The sequence below is a fragment of the Callorhinus ursinus genome, unplaced genomic scaffold (genome assembly GCF_003265705.2).
Source record: "Callorhinus ursinus isolate GAN/ISIS: 27379988/994484 unplaced genomic scaffold, GSC_fseal_2.0 scaffold39, whole genome shotgun sequence".
NCBI lineage: Eukaryota > Metazoa > Chordata > Mammalia > Carnivora > Otariidae > Callorhinus > Callorhinus ursinus.
The window spans coordinates 3,200,621-3,218,154 of NW_027397101.1; the positions used below are offsets into that span (position 1 = coordinate 3,200,621).

Sequence of the window (17,534 nt, forward strand, 5' to 3'; positions counted from 1 at the left end):
CCCCCTTTTTAGGAAATGTCTGACCTCAATAAATACAGCCCTCCTCCTCAGTCTCCAGAACTGTATGTGGCAGCTAGTAAGCACTTTCAGCAGGCAAAAATGATCCTGGAAAATATCCCAAACCCAGACCATGAGGTAAGACTGCAGTCACAGTAATTCTGGAGGAAAAGCTTGGCGGGAAATAGGTATCTTACTATTGGATGACAGTTTATAAAAATGAACCTTACAGTATTAATAGTGAAGCCCCTCATGTTTCTGGCAAGGATTTTAAATGGCTTTGCTAACCTAACCTTGCAAGACTTAAATTATCTGATGAAAGAAAGCAAATAGCTCCTTTGTGTAAATTTAGAGATAAATGCAAAGAGAAATTAAGACATAGAACCATAAAGTGTGTAGGCAGAACAGAAATAGGATCCAAGAGTGATCCACAGTTCGGAAATGGTGACATTTAAAATTTATTTTAATGTATAGTTTACTATATTAAAATCTAATTATATAAATCTTAAAAATATGAAAAATGCTCTGGTCAATTATCACAGGAAGTAAAAACCTTATTCCACTTGACCATTTAAAATCAGGCCTACTGTTCGAAGACTTTATTTTGAGATATTATTCTACAGACCTTGGAACTTGCAGAATACTGAGTTGCAGCCTCTTGTTGCTTTCACAGTTTGCTGTATGCCTGATTATATTGACATGCATGGATTCCACAAATGAGAGTGCTTTGCCTGTAACACTCAGACTGTTTTGGGGAGTATATCTTGGTACAACCTCCATGAAAGGGAATTTAATAGCAGTAACTGTTAAAAAAGCACAGATGCTTAGGCCAAGCAGTGCTGCTGCTTGGGATTTATCTAACACGTGCACGTGTGGGCAGTGAGGGAAGCAAGTGGTTTACGCAGGAGTCCTCATTGCAGCAGGATTCTCATAGCAAAGAAGGAAACTTCACTGTCCCTCAACAGAGACTGTCAAATGAGTGATGATACATCATATAATACTGTGTAGTCTTGAAAAGGACGGTTGTTAAATACTGTAATGGAATGTTCTTCAGGATATAAGAAGTTTAAAGAGCAAAGTACTAAACTGCGATGAGTATGCTGCCATTTCAATCAGAAGGGGCCCAGGAACTCAGTATGTGTGCAAATACTATAGGAGTATAATATATCTTCAGAAAGAGATGTAAGAATTATGTAAGAATTGATAACAGTGTTTGCTTCCTGGGAGGGGAGCCTAGTGCCTTGGGAAACAGGGATAGGAGAGAGATGACTTTTTGTTCTATATAATCATGTAATAAAAGAAAATACAAGGGGGAATGTAAAAATTAGAGGAAGGTACCTATAATAGATGGTATATTTCTTTCCATGAACTTAATTTGTTTACTCAACAAATACTTGTTGAGTGCCTAATATGTCCCCAGCCCTGTGGTAAAAACTAATGAAGAAAACTAGACAAATCTCAGCCCTCCTGAGGGTGGTGGAGGTTGCAGACAGTAAATAAATTACCTAGTATATTAGAAGGTCATAAGGACTATGAAAAATCAAGCTGGGAATGGGGATAGTGAATACTATGAGTAGCGAGGTAGCGGAGGATTAGGCATTTTTAAGTTAAGGTGGTCTGTGAGCAAATCTCTGAAGAAGGTGAAAAAGCAAGTTGCATGGCCACTGGGGATGGAACCCTATGGGCAGAGGGATCTGCACATGTAAAGACCCCAAGGGCACAGACTGATGTGGCTGGAGTACGATGAACAAGGTGAGCCACTGGGAGGTTTTTGAGCAGAGGAGTGACCAGATTGGATTTTTGTTGTAAAGGTTCACTCTGGCCCTGGTGCTGAAAATAGACTGTGGTAGGGGCAAAGGTAGGAGCAGGTACCCACAGCAGTGATCTGGTGAGAGATGGTGTGGACCATGGAGGTGATCTGAAGCAAGATGGACTGGATGTGGGTGAGGAAAAGAGGAGTTAAGGAGGACTTTCAGGGTTTGGGCCTGAGCCCCTGGGTGGATGGAACCAGTGGAGAGGGCTGCAGGTGGAGCAGGGGCAGGTGGGAGACTGGACCGAGAAGTCAGGAGCTCAGGTTGGGACGTGCCTGTTGGAGGCCTAGACGGAGTTGTCATCCGGATAGGCGGATGTGTTATCTGGGGCTGAGGAGAAGCTGTTCCAAACCTGTGTTGAGGTGTGTTTCTGGAGAGAGGTCAGTCAGCAACGAGGAGTAGTGGGAGCTTTTTTCTTCAGGTTGCACATTACTCCCTCTTAGGAGGAATGCAGCATTCCAGTCCTCTGCTGTTCATTTGTTCAGGTGAAACTTTTCGGCCAAGCGTAGTCAGGAGTGACAGTAAACACAGGACACCTCCTACCCGCCAGGCGTGGTTCTCAGCTCGTAGTATGGATTAGCTCACTTAGTAATCCTCTTAGCAGGTCTGTGCGGGCATGGGAGTCAAGTTAATGTCCCCACGCTTACAGATGAAGCAGCTGGGGAACAGAGATCCTAGAGAACTTGCCAGAGGTTTCATGACGAGTACCTGAAGTGCAAGCACTCTAGCTGCGTAGTCTGCACCCCAAGTGCTCTGCTGCTGTCTTTGCAGCCGGACACTCTTCAGGCTTAGTGAGAGCGAGACCCAGGGGCCCCTCCAGGGCGGCCCGGCTGACCAAAGTAGAGCTCTGTGGTCACGGAAAAGTATGTCTGTTCGTGTTGTTAAGTTGCCTTTATTTAATAAAATATCGGGTGCCTGGGTGGCTCAGTCGTTAAGTGTCTGCCTTCGGCTCAGGTCATGGTCCCAGAGCCCTGGGATTGAGCCCCGCATCGGGCTCCCTGCTCGGCAGGAAGCCTGCCTCTCCCTCTCCCACTCCCCCTGCTTGTGTTCCTCCCTTGCTGTCTGTCAAATAAAATCTTAAAAAAAAAAAAAATCAACATTTACCTTATGTGAAGTTCCTATCTTATAAAGACATTTTGACTCTGAATTTTATGTTTTGATAGCTTAATGTTGCTCATTGTTTAGGTCAATAGAATTTTAAAGGTTGCCAAACCCAACTTTGTGGTCATGAAGTTACTGGCAGGAGGACACAAAAAGGAATCTAAGGTAAGCGCATTGTGGGGAAAGTAAATGGGTGTTAAATTATTGTAGAACTTTTTAAAAAATAAGATGCACAAATATTACAAAAAGGTAAAACATTCAAAAATCATCCCTTTAAAAGAGGTTCAGGGGCGCCTGGGTGGCTGGGTCAGTTAAGCAGCTGCCTTGGGCTCAGGTCATGATCCTGGGATCAAGCCCCGCATGGGGCTCCCTGCTCGGCGGGAAGCCTGCTTCTCCCTCTCTGCCTCTGCCGCTCCTGCTGCTTGTGCCCTCTCTTTCTCTACCTCTCTCTCTGTCAAATAAATAAAATCTTAAAAGAAAATAAAAAATAAGAGGTTCAGTGGCAGAAAGTAACTAGAGCTTGCCATTTTGCTTTGAAATTTGAGATTTATTGACTTAAAATTTCTAAAGTCTGCCCTTCCATTCCCCTCCCTCCCATTCCCCTCCCTCCCATTCCCCTCCCTCCCTTGTGTAAATTACTGTGAATGAGTAAAAGAGTAAAACAGAAAATGTGTGAAAACAAATTTATTATGGGAGAGATATTTAAAAAGTCGTCTGCCTTTAGAAAAGTGAATGCTTCAGTAATTGAAGTCTTTGTTTAATGGCTTGAGAGATGATAAATTCTCTCAGCTTCCCTTACTGATGTTGTTATCAACATGTGCCTGCTGAGCATTGGCACACTACATGTACCTCTGTCTGTCGACTCCCATCGCGGCTTGCTATCTGCCTTCCTCATCTTCTGCCGTGCTTTACTAGACACGGTTTCATTGCTTAGTACTATCCATGACCCAGGAACTAAAAAGTGTGCTGACCCACCACCCTTCCCTGTGATTTAAGTCCATTTGCCTTTGTTAACTGTTCTCTTTCATAAACCCAGAGATAAGTTTGTTGTTTTCCCTCCAGGTTAGTTCCTGTTGTCTTTGTCATTAAACCAGGTTTTTTTTTTCCTCTCTTGTGCTGCCTTACCTCCAAAATTGCGAGAAACTAAAATACTGTACTGTCTGAATATTTGTAGATACATTTGTTTACTTTCTGCCTTTCTTTACAGGTTCCTCCTGAATTTGATTTCTCTGCTCACAAATACTTTCCTGTTGTGAAACTTGTTTGAAAGACACTGAAAGGGGGGACATCAAGGGGCAGAATCTACTTTCAGATTCTAAGGGGATCCATCTGTCAGTCTCAGCACATAACACGAAGTGAAATGGATTTCTTGGATAACAGCCTATTATAAGAAATACTTTTAATTTGACAGCCTTATACGACGTGAATGAAAACTGCTGTTTTAAAGTGGTTTGTTATGTTCCATGGATGAAACTGGGCTTGATGCAGTGATGAATGTTATATGGTTTTATTACAGATTTAATCATAAATCATTTTTTTATGAATGAGTGAAAATAGTGTTTGTAAAGGTTAATAAATTTCTTGACAAAAAATGCACTACTGGAAATGAAAAACAACAGCACTTTGTTGATGCATGTTAAGGACTGAAGGTGTTTACTCTTGAATAGTTCAAACAGATTCAAAAGTTTCAAAAACGATCAAACATTTGGATGGGGTTTTGGTAAAATACATTTAAAAGGGAATATGTGGGGTGGGGGGAACCTCTAAACTATCTAGGGAGACTAAATTACATGGGGATTGTGATTTTGTGTGTCATGATGTCTTAAATTATATACCTGTAAGAATATAGAGGTTTTTTAAAAACCATCCTTTAACTGTTCCTTTTGGCACCTTTAAAACATGCAAAATGTTTGCTAGTGACATTATTCAAGAGGTAGGAATGCATAGATTGTTAATTTTTAGGGTTAGGTTTCAGTGTGGCATAGTTTTTGTTCACTGCTAAATATTCATTTTAACCCACGCAGTGTTTTCAAGTGGGGATCTTTCCAGTATCTGCTGCCTTCAAAAACAGACTTAAATCCACCTGTACCCTGTAAGTGCCCAGCACCAGAGGCCCTACCCTTCCTTTGCTGCCCATTCCTCTTCCTGGCTCATGCTGCCGTGGGTTTTTATTCTACATTAGATGGTATCATTTTATTCTAAGCAGTAAAGATAGGAAAACAAGCATTTGTTTCAACTGGCTAGGGCCTTGGTTTATAAAACATATTACGTGAAGTTTATGCATAAATTTAAAGAAAATATTTCAAGTCCTTTAACTTTCCCAGAGATGTGTTTCACAGGCACACCAACAAGGATGGAAGCATTTTACTTTAGCTTTTTCAAGAGTGCATGTGATGATACCAACTTTGAGTATCCTTCAATCTATACATCATCAGAATTTTATAAGCCAGTTTTTAAGGGAGAGTGGCTTCGTACACAAACATTTAAATACACAAACTATTTCCCCAACTCTGACACTAACGAACATTTTCAAAATCTAAGCTAACAATGTGGGGAAAAAACCCTACAATTCATGGAATCTTTTTGTATTTTTTGTAAAATTCAGAGACAAGGATTAGAAGTTGTTGAGTGTTCTATAAACTATCAATTATTTATAGTAATCTCTTGGGGTAGACCGAGCCCTTGGACCTTAAAGGCTCCTGAATTCACACTTGTCTTACACCACTCTGGGTTTTGCTAAAAATAGCTAACCAACTACTACCAATTAAAACAATCATGCCAGTTAACCGATCTAGTTATTTAATGACTGCACACTGACTTAACAGGTATTGGTTTATTTGTCAAATTCCATCACACAAAAGTACATTAAGTATGTGCAGTGCTTTCATTACTCAAGAAATCTGAGTATTGTGCAGGGAATCTGCAGTCCCATCTGCAGAAGAAAAGGTGGGTCTTCACATTCCTGTCTACATACCATTTGAGAAAACAGAGGAAGGTGTAAATTAAATAGTTCACACCTATTAAAAATTGGAATAGCTGCTAATTTTGGATGAAACCATAAGACCAAAGTGGGGGGTTTGCCATCTACTTATGTATTACACAGGTTTTTGTTTTGCTTTAAAAAAAAAAAAAAAGCCATGACACCACTATAAATGGTTGCCTATGTGATGTCAAGGTAAGCCGGTGGTAAGAAAGCATGACTGGAGAGATTACTCACAGTACACACCTCCCGAACGAATGGCCTTTGGTGCCTCTACATGAAGATGGAAACAGTGTGGTCATTTTTTATTTATATTGACATCCCATCTCAGTCCACAAAAGGGTTAAGGCAAACCATTCTTAATCTATAATTTGCAAGCTGATTCTTCAGGAGTCCAATAGGGCAGTAAAGGAAAACAAAGCAGCTGAACTGTAACAGTCTTGTTTCTTAGAACTCTATGCACACTGATTAAACATGGAATGAATAGATGTTTTATTGAAAAGGCAAGAGAGATTATCAACCCGAAGGCTAAGACACAAAGAGAAGTTGGACAAGGGCTTAGATAAAATCTTACAAAGCTATTTTTAACACCCTTTAGTTGCCTTTTCCAGGTAGAAAAGTTTAATCCTAGCAATTAAGTAAAAAGGTACCTACACGAGTAACATTCACATTGGAGATCTTAACCTGAATGCATACCAGGTCCTGCCTTCAGTGCCAGCCAGGGGCACCATGAGTCCAGAGCAGGTGAGGGGCCAGGCATCCAGCTCACCAGCTGTCTGGCCTGCGTAGTTCTTTAACTTCTCTGGACCCCCAGTTCCTCTCAAGTTGAGGGGTTATACCAGGTGATCTGAGGCTCCTGCATCTCAAATCCTCTGACTTGTAAGAGTAAGTATCACTACCCACTTACCCTTAAGACCTGAGAGTCATTAGTGTGACTTTGCCAGTCATTCGTAAGTGGCAAGAGCCTACTTACTGGAAATACAGAGAAGCAACTCAAGGTGAATTATGATTAGTCCTTTTCAAATTAACATTGATTTTTAAATCACTGTTGATAGTCATTTACCATAAGCCAAACGTACAGACTATGGCAAAAACAACTGTTAATTTCTCTTGCCTTTCTAAACTTTCCCCCTGTGTAACACTATATACTCTTAACATCAACTTCCTCTCCTTTTCCTGTAATGGTGCACTGGGCAGTCCACAGCAAACATGCCCCCACAGTGCTCTGCTACAGGCCCCAGGGTCAGCTCTTGTTTGGCCCCTGTTGTGTCAAAAGTCTAATCCACTCATGGCTCTTGGTAATAGGGACTTAATACAGAAGATTTTGCTTTGCCCGCACATACTAAGCAAAGTAAAAATAGATCACAAATGTTCAAATTACAAGTCACTTAGAAGCATTTTTGTACATTAATGACAAAGGTTATATAAGTTTTTTAAAAAATTCTCACAAAATGTCTGTATATAGACTTGTTCAAAACTGTTGCTAGTGATGTTTGTGTTAACAGTTTTGTACTCCAGGCCACTGTCGGAACCAGAAGTGAGCACATGAGAGTATAAGCCAGGAATCGTTCAGCACTGACCTGTGAGAACAGAAATATCGGGCTGGTACCAGCCACTCAGCACAGCATGTGAAGCGGGACACCAAAGGGACCAGAGAAGAATTCTCAGGTGCGGTGGGTCTCTTGGTGTCAGAAGACAGACTCTTCTACAGGCTTTGATTTTTTTTTTTAAACAAAGTTACATTCCAGAATTTTTTAAGCGCCACTGTCACCATACTTGGAGAACTTGGGTTCTGTTTTTGATGTTGATCTTCTCATACCTATTAGCTGACAAATTCTGATACCTTAGTATAAATACTTCGAAAAAACCATCTACAACACAATCATTTTCCTACATAAAGTACATATTAAAACTCCACAATAATCATCTTTAGATGTATATTTTCCTTAGTACATTTCACAGTATTCAACCCCTCATAAATACTTCGTAGTGATCTCTGTTCAATCCTGACATGAAGTATGTAATTCCAGTTGATTCAGAGTGTGTGATTCCTCTTTTCACGCTGATCAAGTAAATTTATGTCTTTCTGATTTTCAGCATTAAGAACTAAAAAAGAAAAAAAATAAAAAGCATAATCTAACATTAAAACATGTAGGGGAAACCAGCCAGGCAGGTTCTATTTGACCTAAGTATCGAGAGACTGCCTCAAGAGGACAGTATCTCCTTCAGCAACATAATGGGGGATTGCATTCCTAATCAAGGACAAGACAGTGAAGAAACTATATGTATGGCCAACATGGTGCCATGAAATAAAGCTAAAACATATAAAAACTTCCTATTTAAAATACTGAAATAATGCCCCATGTCCTCTAAAGTGGACAATATAAAATATAAGATTTGTGATACAACCACAACTCTCCTGTGCTCCATGCATCCCTGTTGGTATCCCTCCAACAGGAAACACAATGCCCTAGAGCTACCTGCAGCTTCAGTCAGCTCTTACTACTCCAAAGCTTCTCCTTTACAGAGCTGAAGTCTGTATGTGGCTCCCATCATCCTTACTCTCCTTTGACACACAAGGACATACAAAGACCTCACAAAACCTAAAACCACCATGCTGATTTACAACTACAACACATTAAATGGTTAATGATTTTATTAAATGAATTAAATGACTGCCTTAAATATTGTCTTTTAAAAAGTTCTCTAATAAAGTTGGAACTAATGCCTTTTTCTTCTAATTTCCCTGGAGCAAGCAGGGAGGGTCTTAAACTATTTTAATGGTAGAATGTTAAAATGATGGTGATGACAATTCTTGAAACAAAGCTTAGAGAGCATTTTTCTTTGCCTGCGTCCTTTGTTTGAAGCCTTGTACAAGGTCAAATTCATGGGACACCTGTGTGTAGGGGATGAAAGATCCCAGGGCTCTACTGCAAAGCCAAACATTTAGGATACCAGACTGATTTGAAAGGACAGTAAAAGAGATGTTAAGACAGTAACCATACCAGCAAATAGTCAAGGACTGAGGTACAAAAATGAGTGGACTCGATGACAGGAACAGAAAAAGAGACTTTGTATTTGTTTAAAATTCTGACTTGATAATATGTTCGTGTTTTAAGTATAGTCTAAGAAAATAATTTAAAAATCAAGTTAGAACTATTTCTAGAAACCTCAGACAACTCTGCCAACTGTAATAACTGACATGCTAGATGAAATATGAAAAGATATTTTAAAGAACACACTGTTGAATCAAACCCAAGCTGAGAGACTTTCTACCAAATAAGTGTTCTGGCCAGAACACTTAAAAACTATCAACGTCATAAGATAAAAACAGATGGTTTTGGGTTAAAGGACCCTAGGGAGGTGTGACAATAAATGCAGTATATAATCCTGGATTATTATATATTGGACCAGAAAAGGGATATTAAGTTGGACAGTTCACTAAATTTGAGTAATAACATTTTATCAATACTAATGTCATTTCAATAACTGTACTATGGTTATATAAGATATTAATATTTGGGGAACCTGGGCGAGAGGTATATGGAAATTCTATTTTAAATTAAAATCAATTATTTTCAAATTGAAAAGTTAAAAATTTTAAAGTAAGACACTAAAATGCACTGTCTGTAATGGCAATAGAAGAAGGAATCTGTGAGGCCAAACGTGGAGTGAAAAGTTCCAACTCCTGAAGGTAATAAACATCAAAGCTAGCTCTGCCCTGAGGACTTCTGAAGCCTGAAGATACCGGCCTTCTCCCTTTACAGCTTCCAAAGATGAGGGCTCCACTCCAGAAGGGGACTCCTAAATAGAGCTGAAACTCCCAAAGGATTGTGTCCTTGGATTCAAGGTAATGGAGAATAAGTCTGCAGTGAAAATGGGACAGCAAGAAACCCTAGTGGTTAGACCGGGGAGGAGGACTTCTCAACTATATGAGATGACATTGCAAGTATACAGTTAGAACTCACATTTCCTGTGTGATCCAAAAAATATCTGAAGAGAATTTACGTTATTAAAGAGGTGGTGGTTTTGTAGTGCCCTTCTTGAGACTGATAGAGGCAAACAACCTCTAGTGCAGTACTGCTCTAACTCAGGCCCCCGAGTCTTCCTACAGATAAAAGTTCCCAGGAAACTTGTAGCTCACAGTTAAAAGCACAAAACACAAGGAAAGAAGGGATCCTAAGGACAGTCTGATAAAAGAAATACCCACAAGGTTTTCAGATACTGCAGCTGGAAGATAAAGTCTGATACATTTAAAGAAATAGAAGATGTTTGTAAACATAAGCAAAGAATAAAGTTTAGAAATAAAAAAATTAAAAAGAACAGATAAGGCATAGCTGAAGGAAAAATTGGTGAACTGGAAGCTATGTCTGAGGAAATCATTCTGAATGTAGATTAGGGAAGCAGAAATGGGTAATATGGAAAAAAAGGGTAAGAGACACGAATAGAATGGTAAGATCTAACATTTCTGATCTGAGTTTAAGAAGGAATCAAAATGGGAAGAAGCATTATTCAAAGATATCTTGACTGAAATCTTCCAGAAGTAGCCTTGTCAGATATTTAAAAAAAAAAAAAAAGGCGGGGGGGCGGAGCTGTTAGAACAGTGTGGTATAGTGTGAGTCAGCAGAGAAATCAATGGCACAAAAAGTCTGAAAAGTAGACCTGAATACATACAGAAATCTATGGTAAAGGTGGCACCTCAAATCAGTCGCTTTGAGCTGGTGTTTGGCCAATTAGCCCTTAGGAACAAGAAAATTGGACCCAACCTTGTGCCACACTACCTGAATACATTTGAAATTAGTTACGAATTAGAGATCTAAATGTAAAATATAAAAACATAATGATGATCCTGGAAAAATGGTGACAACAGTGGCATAGTTTTTGAATTTCAGGGTCCCTACATAAAGTGACTACCCTGAAAACCTCAAATCAGACATTTACAAGAGTAGATGGCAAGGAATCCTGCAGACCCCAAAATACAAGCAGAGACAAAGACAATGGCCAGTGCCTGTACGCTAACACTGTCTAGAAAGAAAACAGGAGCAATGGAGCACCTGATGGACCTGAGAACAGAAGAGGATAACCCCAAACAACCAAAAGATTTACACCCAAAAGTACGTGGGCCCATGGACAAACTGCAACTGGAAAGCAGGAGACTTTCTGCTACTCCCGCAGCAGGTGACCACAAAGTAGCTATGGTAAGGATTGAGGGGCCAGGGGAGGCTGAGCCCCATGAACTTCTGAAATGCATTTACCAGAACTCCTTTCTGGGGCTCCTTCCTGGGTAGAGCCCCATGGGGGTGGGGGGGGGAGAACAGCTGAGTGTGGAGGAGAGCCGTGGCTAAGCAGGACAGGAACAAGGGACAAAAGACCTGAAGGTTCAGATTAAAGTGGGGAAGGTCCCACTGGCCAAAGATGGGACAACCTGAACTTCAAAAACGGTAATAAATACAATTGAATGGAACCCATCAAATAGGTTTAAATCCACTGAGTTTGTATTTTAAATATCACCCTCAGAGGATGACAGGGAAATAATTCATTGTTTTGAAAATGGGTAAATAAAAAGAATCAAGCATTTTTATCCTATATTATAGGACTAAAACTACTGACTTACCTATTTATAAAAATATCCCAGTTAACCAATGGAATAGAAAAAGCTGAATTAGAATACCATGAATGAATTAATGAAGGTACTGAACAACAACTGCTACTTATATCACAAAAAGAAAGGTGTTCCTTGCCTCCTGATGAAAGAACACACCACTGCCTCCCACTTTACCAAGGGCTTGAGCCCAAACCTGAACCAAGCCTCTGGATATCAGCTGCCAATATTCGGGAAATAGAAAGGAAAGAAGAACATACTAAACAGCACTATGAATGTACAATCAGCACTATACGGACTGGAAAACTCTAGGGCAAATGGAGGAAAGGAATGGAGGGGAAACCTGTAGACTAAGAGACATTTAAAGAGCTATCAATTTTAAGAAAATGGGCAAAACTAAACTGGTGTCCAGGGATGCCCACTTGAGTGATAAGCCCATAAATAAATGCAAGAAAATGCCTATTAGAAAGGTCAGGATAGGGGGTGCTATTATGGGGAGAGACTGGCCTCTGGAGGGCTGGTAAGGTTCTAGTCCTTGAGGTGGGTGGGGACACAGTTACAAGGTATTTACCTTCTAAAGACATTTGTGTGCTTTTCTGAATTTGTGTTTTAACTTTTTAATAGAACTAAAAGAAAAATGTGAAAGTGTACTTAAAACACACAGATGAATTCCTTCCAAAACTAGATGGGAAAACTTGCTATGACTCAATATCCAGAGGCAATAAAAGACAAGACATAAAAGTTTTGAAACATTCACATGGCAAAAAACACCATACATAAAACCAAAACACAAACTGGGAAGAAGTATTTGCAACTTACACCACAGATAAAGGGCAATCTCCCTAGCATATAAAGAGCTCTTAACAACTAGGAAAGGAAACACTAAGAATCTGATAGAAAAATGAATTTTAAAAAAGGGAACCATGAAACCACATGATACTACAACAAGAGGATATGTGGCAGGGTGACAGCATTAGAAAAGTCACCATCAGACAAGGGTTTTCAATGGACGCTAAAGCCACACCATTTCAAAGCATCCCCTTCTACATGACTTCTCAGTTACAAAGGGAAAATGGCCCTTTGTGATGGAGAGACCCGGTGGGCAGTGCCTTAACCAAGCCATCAACCTGCCAGGGCCTGCCTCCTGGTGGGAAGCAAGAAGAGCACACTGCAGCTGCAAATATCAGCCAACCTGAATCCAATCACAAGCAAATGGACAAATCCAGAATCTGATACATCCCACTGGCCCAGACCCTTCAAAATTCAAAATGATACAAAATGCTACTATAAGAAGCTGCTTGGAAGTACTGTGCAGATGTTAGGGCTTTTTGATTGCTGATACAGAGTGATCAAGTGGTGACCTAGCCATCTGTTGGGAAATCCCGTGCTCGCTTCAGCAGCACATATACTAGAAATGGGAAATCCCTAGATGTCATGAAGACAACACCTGAGGGCCGGAGCCCCCTAAACACACAGACCTTCTGAAAGGTCTTCACCTTGGACTTCTCAATCCTCCCCTCCCTCCATGGCCCCATGTTCAAAGGCTTCTGGATTGGATGGATTATTTACAACATTAGTGCTGGGATTGTTTAGTCACTGCCAAAGTGAATGAAGGACCACAATGTGAAATTCAAGGCAGGCCCACTGCCTCGGCACACCTCTTACCGTTCAGGTTTCTGTCGTTCCCTGCAAGGGCTGCCTGCTTATCTGTTTCCGATTCTGCCTCGTTTTCATCCATGTTGTAGTCCTCCTCTCCTCCCAGCTTTTGCTGGTGTCTTCCTGTAAAGTGAGCACAGGCACAGAGAGCACAACCCACATGACTCTGGAGGCCGCAGGGGCACCAGAGCCCAGGAACCGGGGTTTCTCCCAGTCACGGCTCAACAATCAGGTCCTCTTGCGACCTCTGGGAGAATGGCGGGCCCTTGCGTGCCTGCGCCAGTACGAACAGCAGGTGCAAGTTCTCCACTTCCCTAGCAGCCCCGCTTCGACGGAGTCCATGGAAACCGTGGCCCTCGACACAGGGCTGTATTCTGGGCTGGAACTAGGGAAACAAGCTAATTAACCCCAAATCCTGGGTGGTGTGTTTTTTTTTTTTTTTTTAAAAGACCATCAACTCGAGGTTAAAGGAAGGCACTGCTGTTGCTGGAAACAACAGCTTTCTAGTTAATGACGGCACCTCCTCGGAATGGCTTGTGGCTCGACGGAAGCAAATGGAGAGGCTACTGGGTGCCGAAGGATTTTCCATCATCCCTACATAATTAGGGATCATGCATCACCACATTCAGCCCTGCAGAGAACCACCACCACAAAAGATCAGGACAAAAGGCGTTCAAGAGACATACTATATTCATAGGCTTTCCTGTGAATGTCTTATATACACATACAGGTAGGTAAACAAAATCATTTTTTAAAATGCGGGTCTGGGAGAGTTAGCTCTAGTTACATCCCCCTGCACTCACTGCCTGAAGTGGAGGCAAAGCCCACATCTTTGGGCCCTGCCGCTTTATTTGACAGCTGCACCAGGATGACGTGTATCCTGCAGGACCTCAAGCCAATCCTCAGATATTACCCTCTGTGGCCAGTCTGAAACCTGAGTGCCACTGGATTGGCCACCAGAGTTTCTTCTTTTTAATTCTTTAACCGAAACCTTGTGAGAGCACAGTCTTCAGAAAGAGAAACTCAAGTGCAAACGAGATCTAGAAACAGGGTGATTTCCACAAATTGGCACATCCCCCCACTCTTGTTAGTGGCTCCTCCCAGAGCACAGGTATCTTCCCTTCACAGGTGTTCCTGGCTCAGCTGGGAGTGACGTCTTCCACAGCTTTTAGGGACCCAAATACATCCCAGAATATCGTGTTGATCTCAGTTTCCCCACTTTCCTGTATCTTAAAAAAAAAAAAAAGTCCACCAAACCAGATAGGATTCACAGGTCACTTTGCTGCCATGCTCAAATATGCATGAAACCCCATCTACCCAATTCCATTCACTGGGCACTGGTGGTGACACCACGTGTGGGTGTGAATGCAGTCACACAGGCAGGACACAGGGTCCAGTGTGGGGGCTACGTTCACTTGATGCTAAGCGCCCACCTCAAGGCCTTGCGCCTGAAAGCCCCCCCAACCCCAAACACTGCGGACTCCCTGTGAATATTAATTCTGACAAATCCAACTGCTGGTGAGCACACTGCTCTTCCCTCCCGCCTCCTCCATGGTAAGAGACCCAACAAACCAGAAGAACTACCAAATCGCAAGCGGGCTTTCACAGGGGCCCTTCCAGTGTCAGACGAAGAGCAGTGGAAAGGAATGAGCAGACAGCTCACTGGAGCAGCTCACCCACCTTCCTCATCAGCACCCTGCTCCTCCTCCTGCCCATCGGGGATGACAAGCTGGTCCCGCTCCAGGTCCTCCGTGTCCTGATTTTCTTGGCTCGCCAGCATCACTCCTGGCACCTGTGGCGTTTGGCCAACTGCTTCAGCTTCTCCAATGCCTCTTCCACCCACGGGTCTGTCTTCCTCCACAGGCTGCTCTCGGCGTGGCTCCTGGGGCAGCCCCAGGCTGTCCCTCGGAAGCTCCTCACTGGCGACCTGAATCTCGTTGGTTTCCTCTGTACAGAGAACACAGTTAGCTGTGACCTCACTAGCATTTAGTTTAAAACAAAAACAGGGTGCCTGGGTGGCTCAGTTGGTTAAGCGACTGCCTTCGGCTCGGGTCATGATCCCGGGGTCCTGGGATCGAGTCCTGCATCAGGCTTCCCCTGCTCTATGGGGAGACTGCTTCTCCCTCTGCCTCTGACTGCCACTCCCCCTGCTTGTGTGATCTCTGTGTCAAATAAATAAAATCTTTAAAAAAAAAAAAAAAATCAAAAAAATTAAACACAACCCCCCCCATACCACTCAATTCTCAGAGTCTCCCCAAGGGCTGGATGGGGAGCAACTGGGTAACTTATTCTGTGACTGCAAAGACTGCAGGCTTCTCTATACCTGCAGCTCATCTTCAGAACCATAAGAGAGAAGTGGTTTAGGAAAAGTCTGGACAAGTTCTCCTGATTTCAGTGACAACCTATCAGCTGAAGTTATCTGACCCTCCTGTATGTCTGGACAAGTACTTGGGTGCAGGGCCTGCCAGTCTACCAAGGACTCACTCCCCAGAGACACAGCAGCCCCCATTCCCGGGACGGCTGCCCAGGTCTCAACCATCTCCCCTATCACACAGTCCCAGTGATGTCCTCAGTAAGGCACAGCCCGGACCTTTACACAGCTGCCAAAGAACAAGGCACTCACTTTACAAGGATGACAGTAAGACAAGGAAAGCCCTAGGGCCCCAATTCCAGGTCCCCAGAGAGACCTTCGCCTGCCTCTGGCAGCCCAAACCCAGGTCACCAATTGCCTCCCACAAGGATACTCTGTCGTGAGGCCATGTGCAAAGATGTTGGACACAAACCACCACAATGTTTATTTTGGAGAGAGCTTAAATGTTTAATTACCAAGCTTCACTTACTTTTCTCACCTTGTCTCTTCAAAGCCAAAGCCGCCTCAGAACTGGGGGCTGGTGTCTGGGGCTCACCATTGCTGGGAACGTTTCCTTTCACTTGAGGCACCTCTGCCTGGGGCAGGTCCACTTCCTCTGGCCTGGGCTGAGGCTCACTGGGGGCTCGGAGCTGAAACAGGATCACACGACAGCCAAGGCTCTATGACTTTACACCTCACAACAAACCCAAGCAATGCAATGGACATCCTTCTGACAAAACACCAAAACCCTGAGAAACGCCATGATCTATCCCAATTGTACCATACCATCTGGCATAAATCCAAAGCTCTGATGTTACGATCTCCCAGAAAGTACTTTCGGTAATGGATTAACAAGTAGGTTTCTAACAGTCTGATCAACAAGGACAAGGGTACCCTGAATGATAAACCAGACCAGGCTGACTTCTATAAAACACTGACCCAACAAGAGCAAAACACATTCTTCAAGTGCACATGGAACATTCCCCAGGACAGATGTTAGGCAATGAAAGAAGCCTTAACAAATTTGAAATAATTGGAGAACATACTTTGTATGATGTCAATCACAAGGGAATGAGATTATCAGTGACAATAAAATTTGTGAAATTCACGAACGTGGAAATTAGACAACATACTCCTAAATTAAACCAATGGGTGACAGAAATCACAAGGCAAATAAGAGAGTATCTTGAGAAAAAACAAATAAATGACATACGAAACTTATGAGAGGCTGTTAAAGCAGTGCTTAGGGGGAAATATGCAGGTCTTTATTAAGAAAAAAGAAAGATCTCAAATCAGTAACCTAATCTTCCACCTTCAGATACTGGAAAAAGAAGAGCAAATGGAACCTAAGGAGGACATAATAAAGGTTGGAACAGGAATTAATGGAATACAGAACAGAAAAACAATAGAGAATATCAATGAAATCAAAGTTCTTTGAAAAGTTGAACAAAATTGGCAAACCTTCAGCTAGATTAACCAAGAAAAAGAGAAAAATTACTAAAAAAATAAGATGGGATAACACTACTGAACTTACACAAATAAGAATATTAAAAAGGAACACCATGCATAACTGTATGTCAACTTTGATGACTTAGAGGACATAAGGCAAGTTCCTAGAACAATACAAGCTACCAAAATGGCCTCAAGAAATAGAAAATGTGAGAGGCGCCTGGGTAGCTCAGTCGGTTGTGTCTGACTCTTGTTTTCGGCTCAGATTATGATCTCATGGGCCGTGAGATCAAGCCCCACGTTGGGCTCCACACTCAGCCAGGAGTGTACTTGACGATTCTCTCCCTCTGCCTCTGCACCGTCTCCCTCGGTCTCAGATAAATTTTTTTTAAAAATAGAAAATGTGAATAGACTTAAAACAAGAGACTGAATTAGTAATTTAAAAACCTCCCCCAAAGAAAAGCCCAAGCCCAGATTATTCCCTGCATATTTTCAGACCACAATGCTTGGAAACTAGAACTCAATCACAAGAGGAAAGTCGGAAAGAACTCAAATACATGGAGGCTAAAGAGCATCCTACTAAAGAAT

General features: G+C 42.1%; 2 protein-coding genes across 8 annotated transcripts in view; one reads left to right on the forward strand and one right to left on the reverse strand.

Annotated features, from left to right (window-relative positions):
• The window catches only part of NAA35 (N-alpha-acetyltransferase 35, NatC auxiliary subunit), a 107,470-nt gene extending 102,965 nt beyond the window's left edge, over positions 1-4,505 (forward strand). For all 7 annotated transcript variants that reach the window (XM_025851625.2, XM_073880688.1, XM_025851627.2 and 4 more), the window contains 3 exons: positions 13-135; positions 2,994-3,074; positions 4,117-4,505. In XM_025851625.2, coding sequence (XP_025707410.1) covers positions 13-135; positions 2,994-3,074; positions 4,117-4,176 — 264 coding nt within the window. In that variant the 3' untranslated portion in view covers positions 4,177-4,505. The remainder of the gene's footprint in view (positions 1-12; positions 136-2,993; positions 3,075-4,116) is intronic.
• A 1,222-nt stretch (positions 4,506-5,727) lies between these two features.
• GOLM1 (golgi membrane protein 1) overlaps positions 5,728-17,534 on the reverse strand; it is a 52,754-nt gene continuing 40,947 nt past the window's right edge. The window contains exons 6-10 of the mRNA XM_073880654.1: positions 16,284-16,368; positions 15,988-16,147; positions 14,828-15,094; positions 13,157-13,270; positions 5,728-7,995 (exon numbers count right to left, since the gene is read on the reverse strand). Of these exons, the coding sequence (XP_073736755.1) occupies positions 7,925-7,995; positions 13,157-13,270; positions 14,828-15,094; positions 15,988-16,147; positions 16,284-16,368 (697 nt within the window). The 3' untranslated portion in view covers positions 5,728-7,924. The remainder of the gene's footprint in view (positions 7,996-13,156; positions 13,271-14,827; positions 15,095-15,987; positions 16,148-16,283; positions 16,369-17,534) is intronic.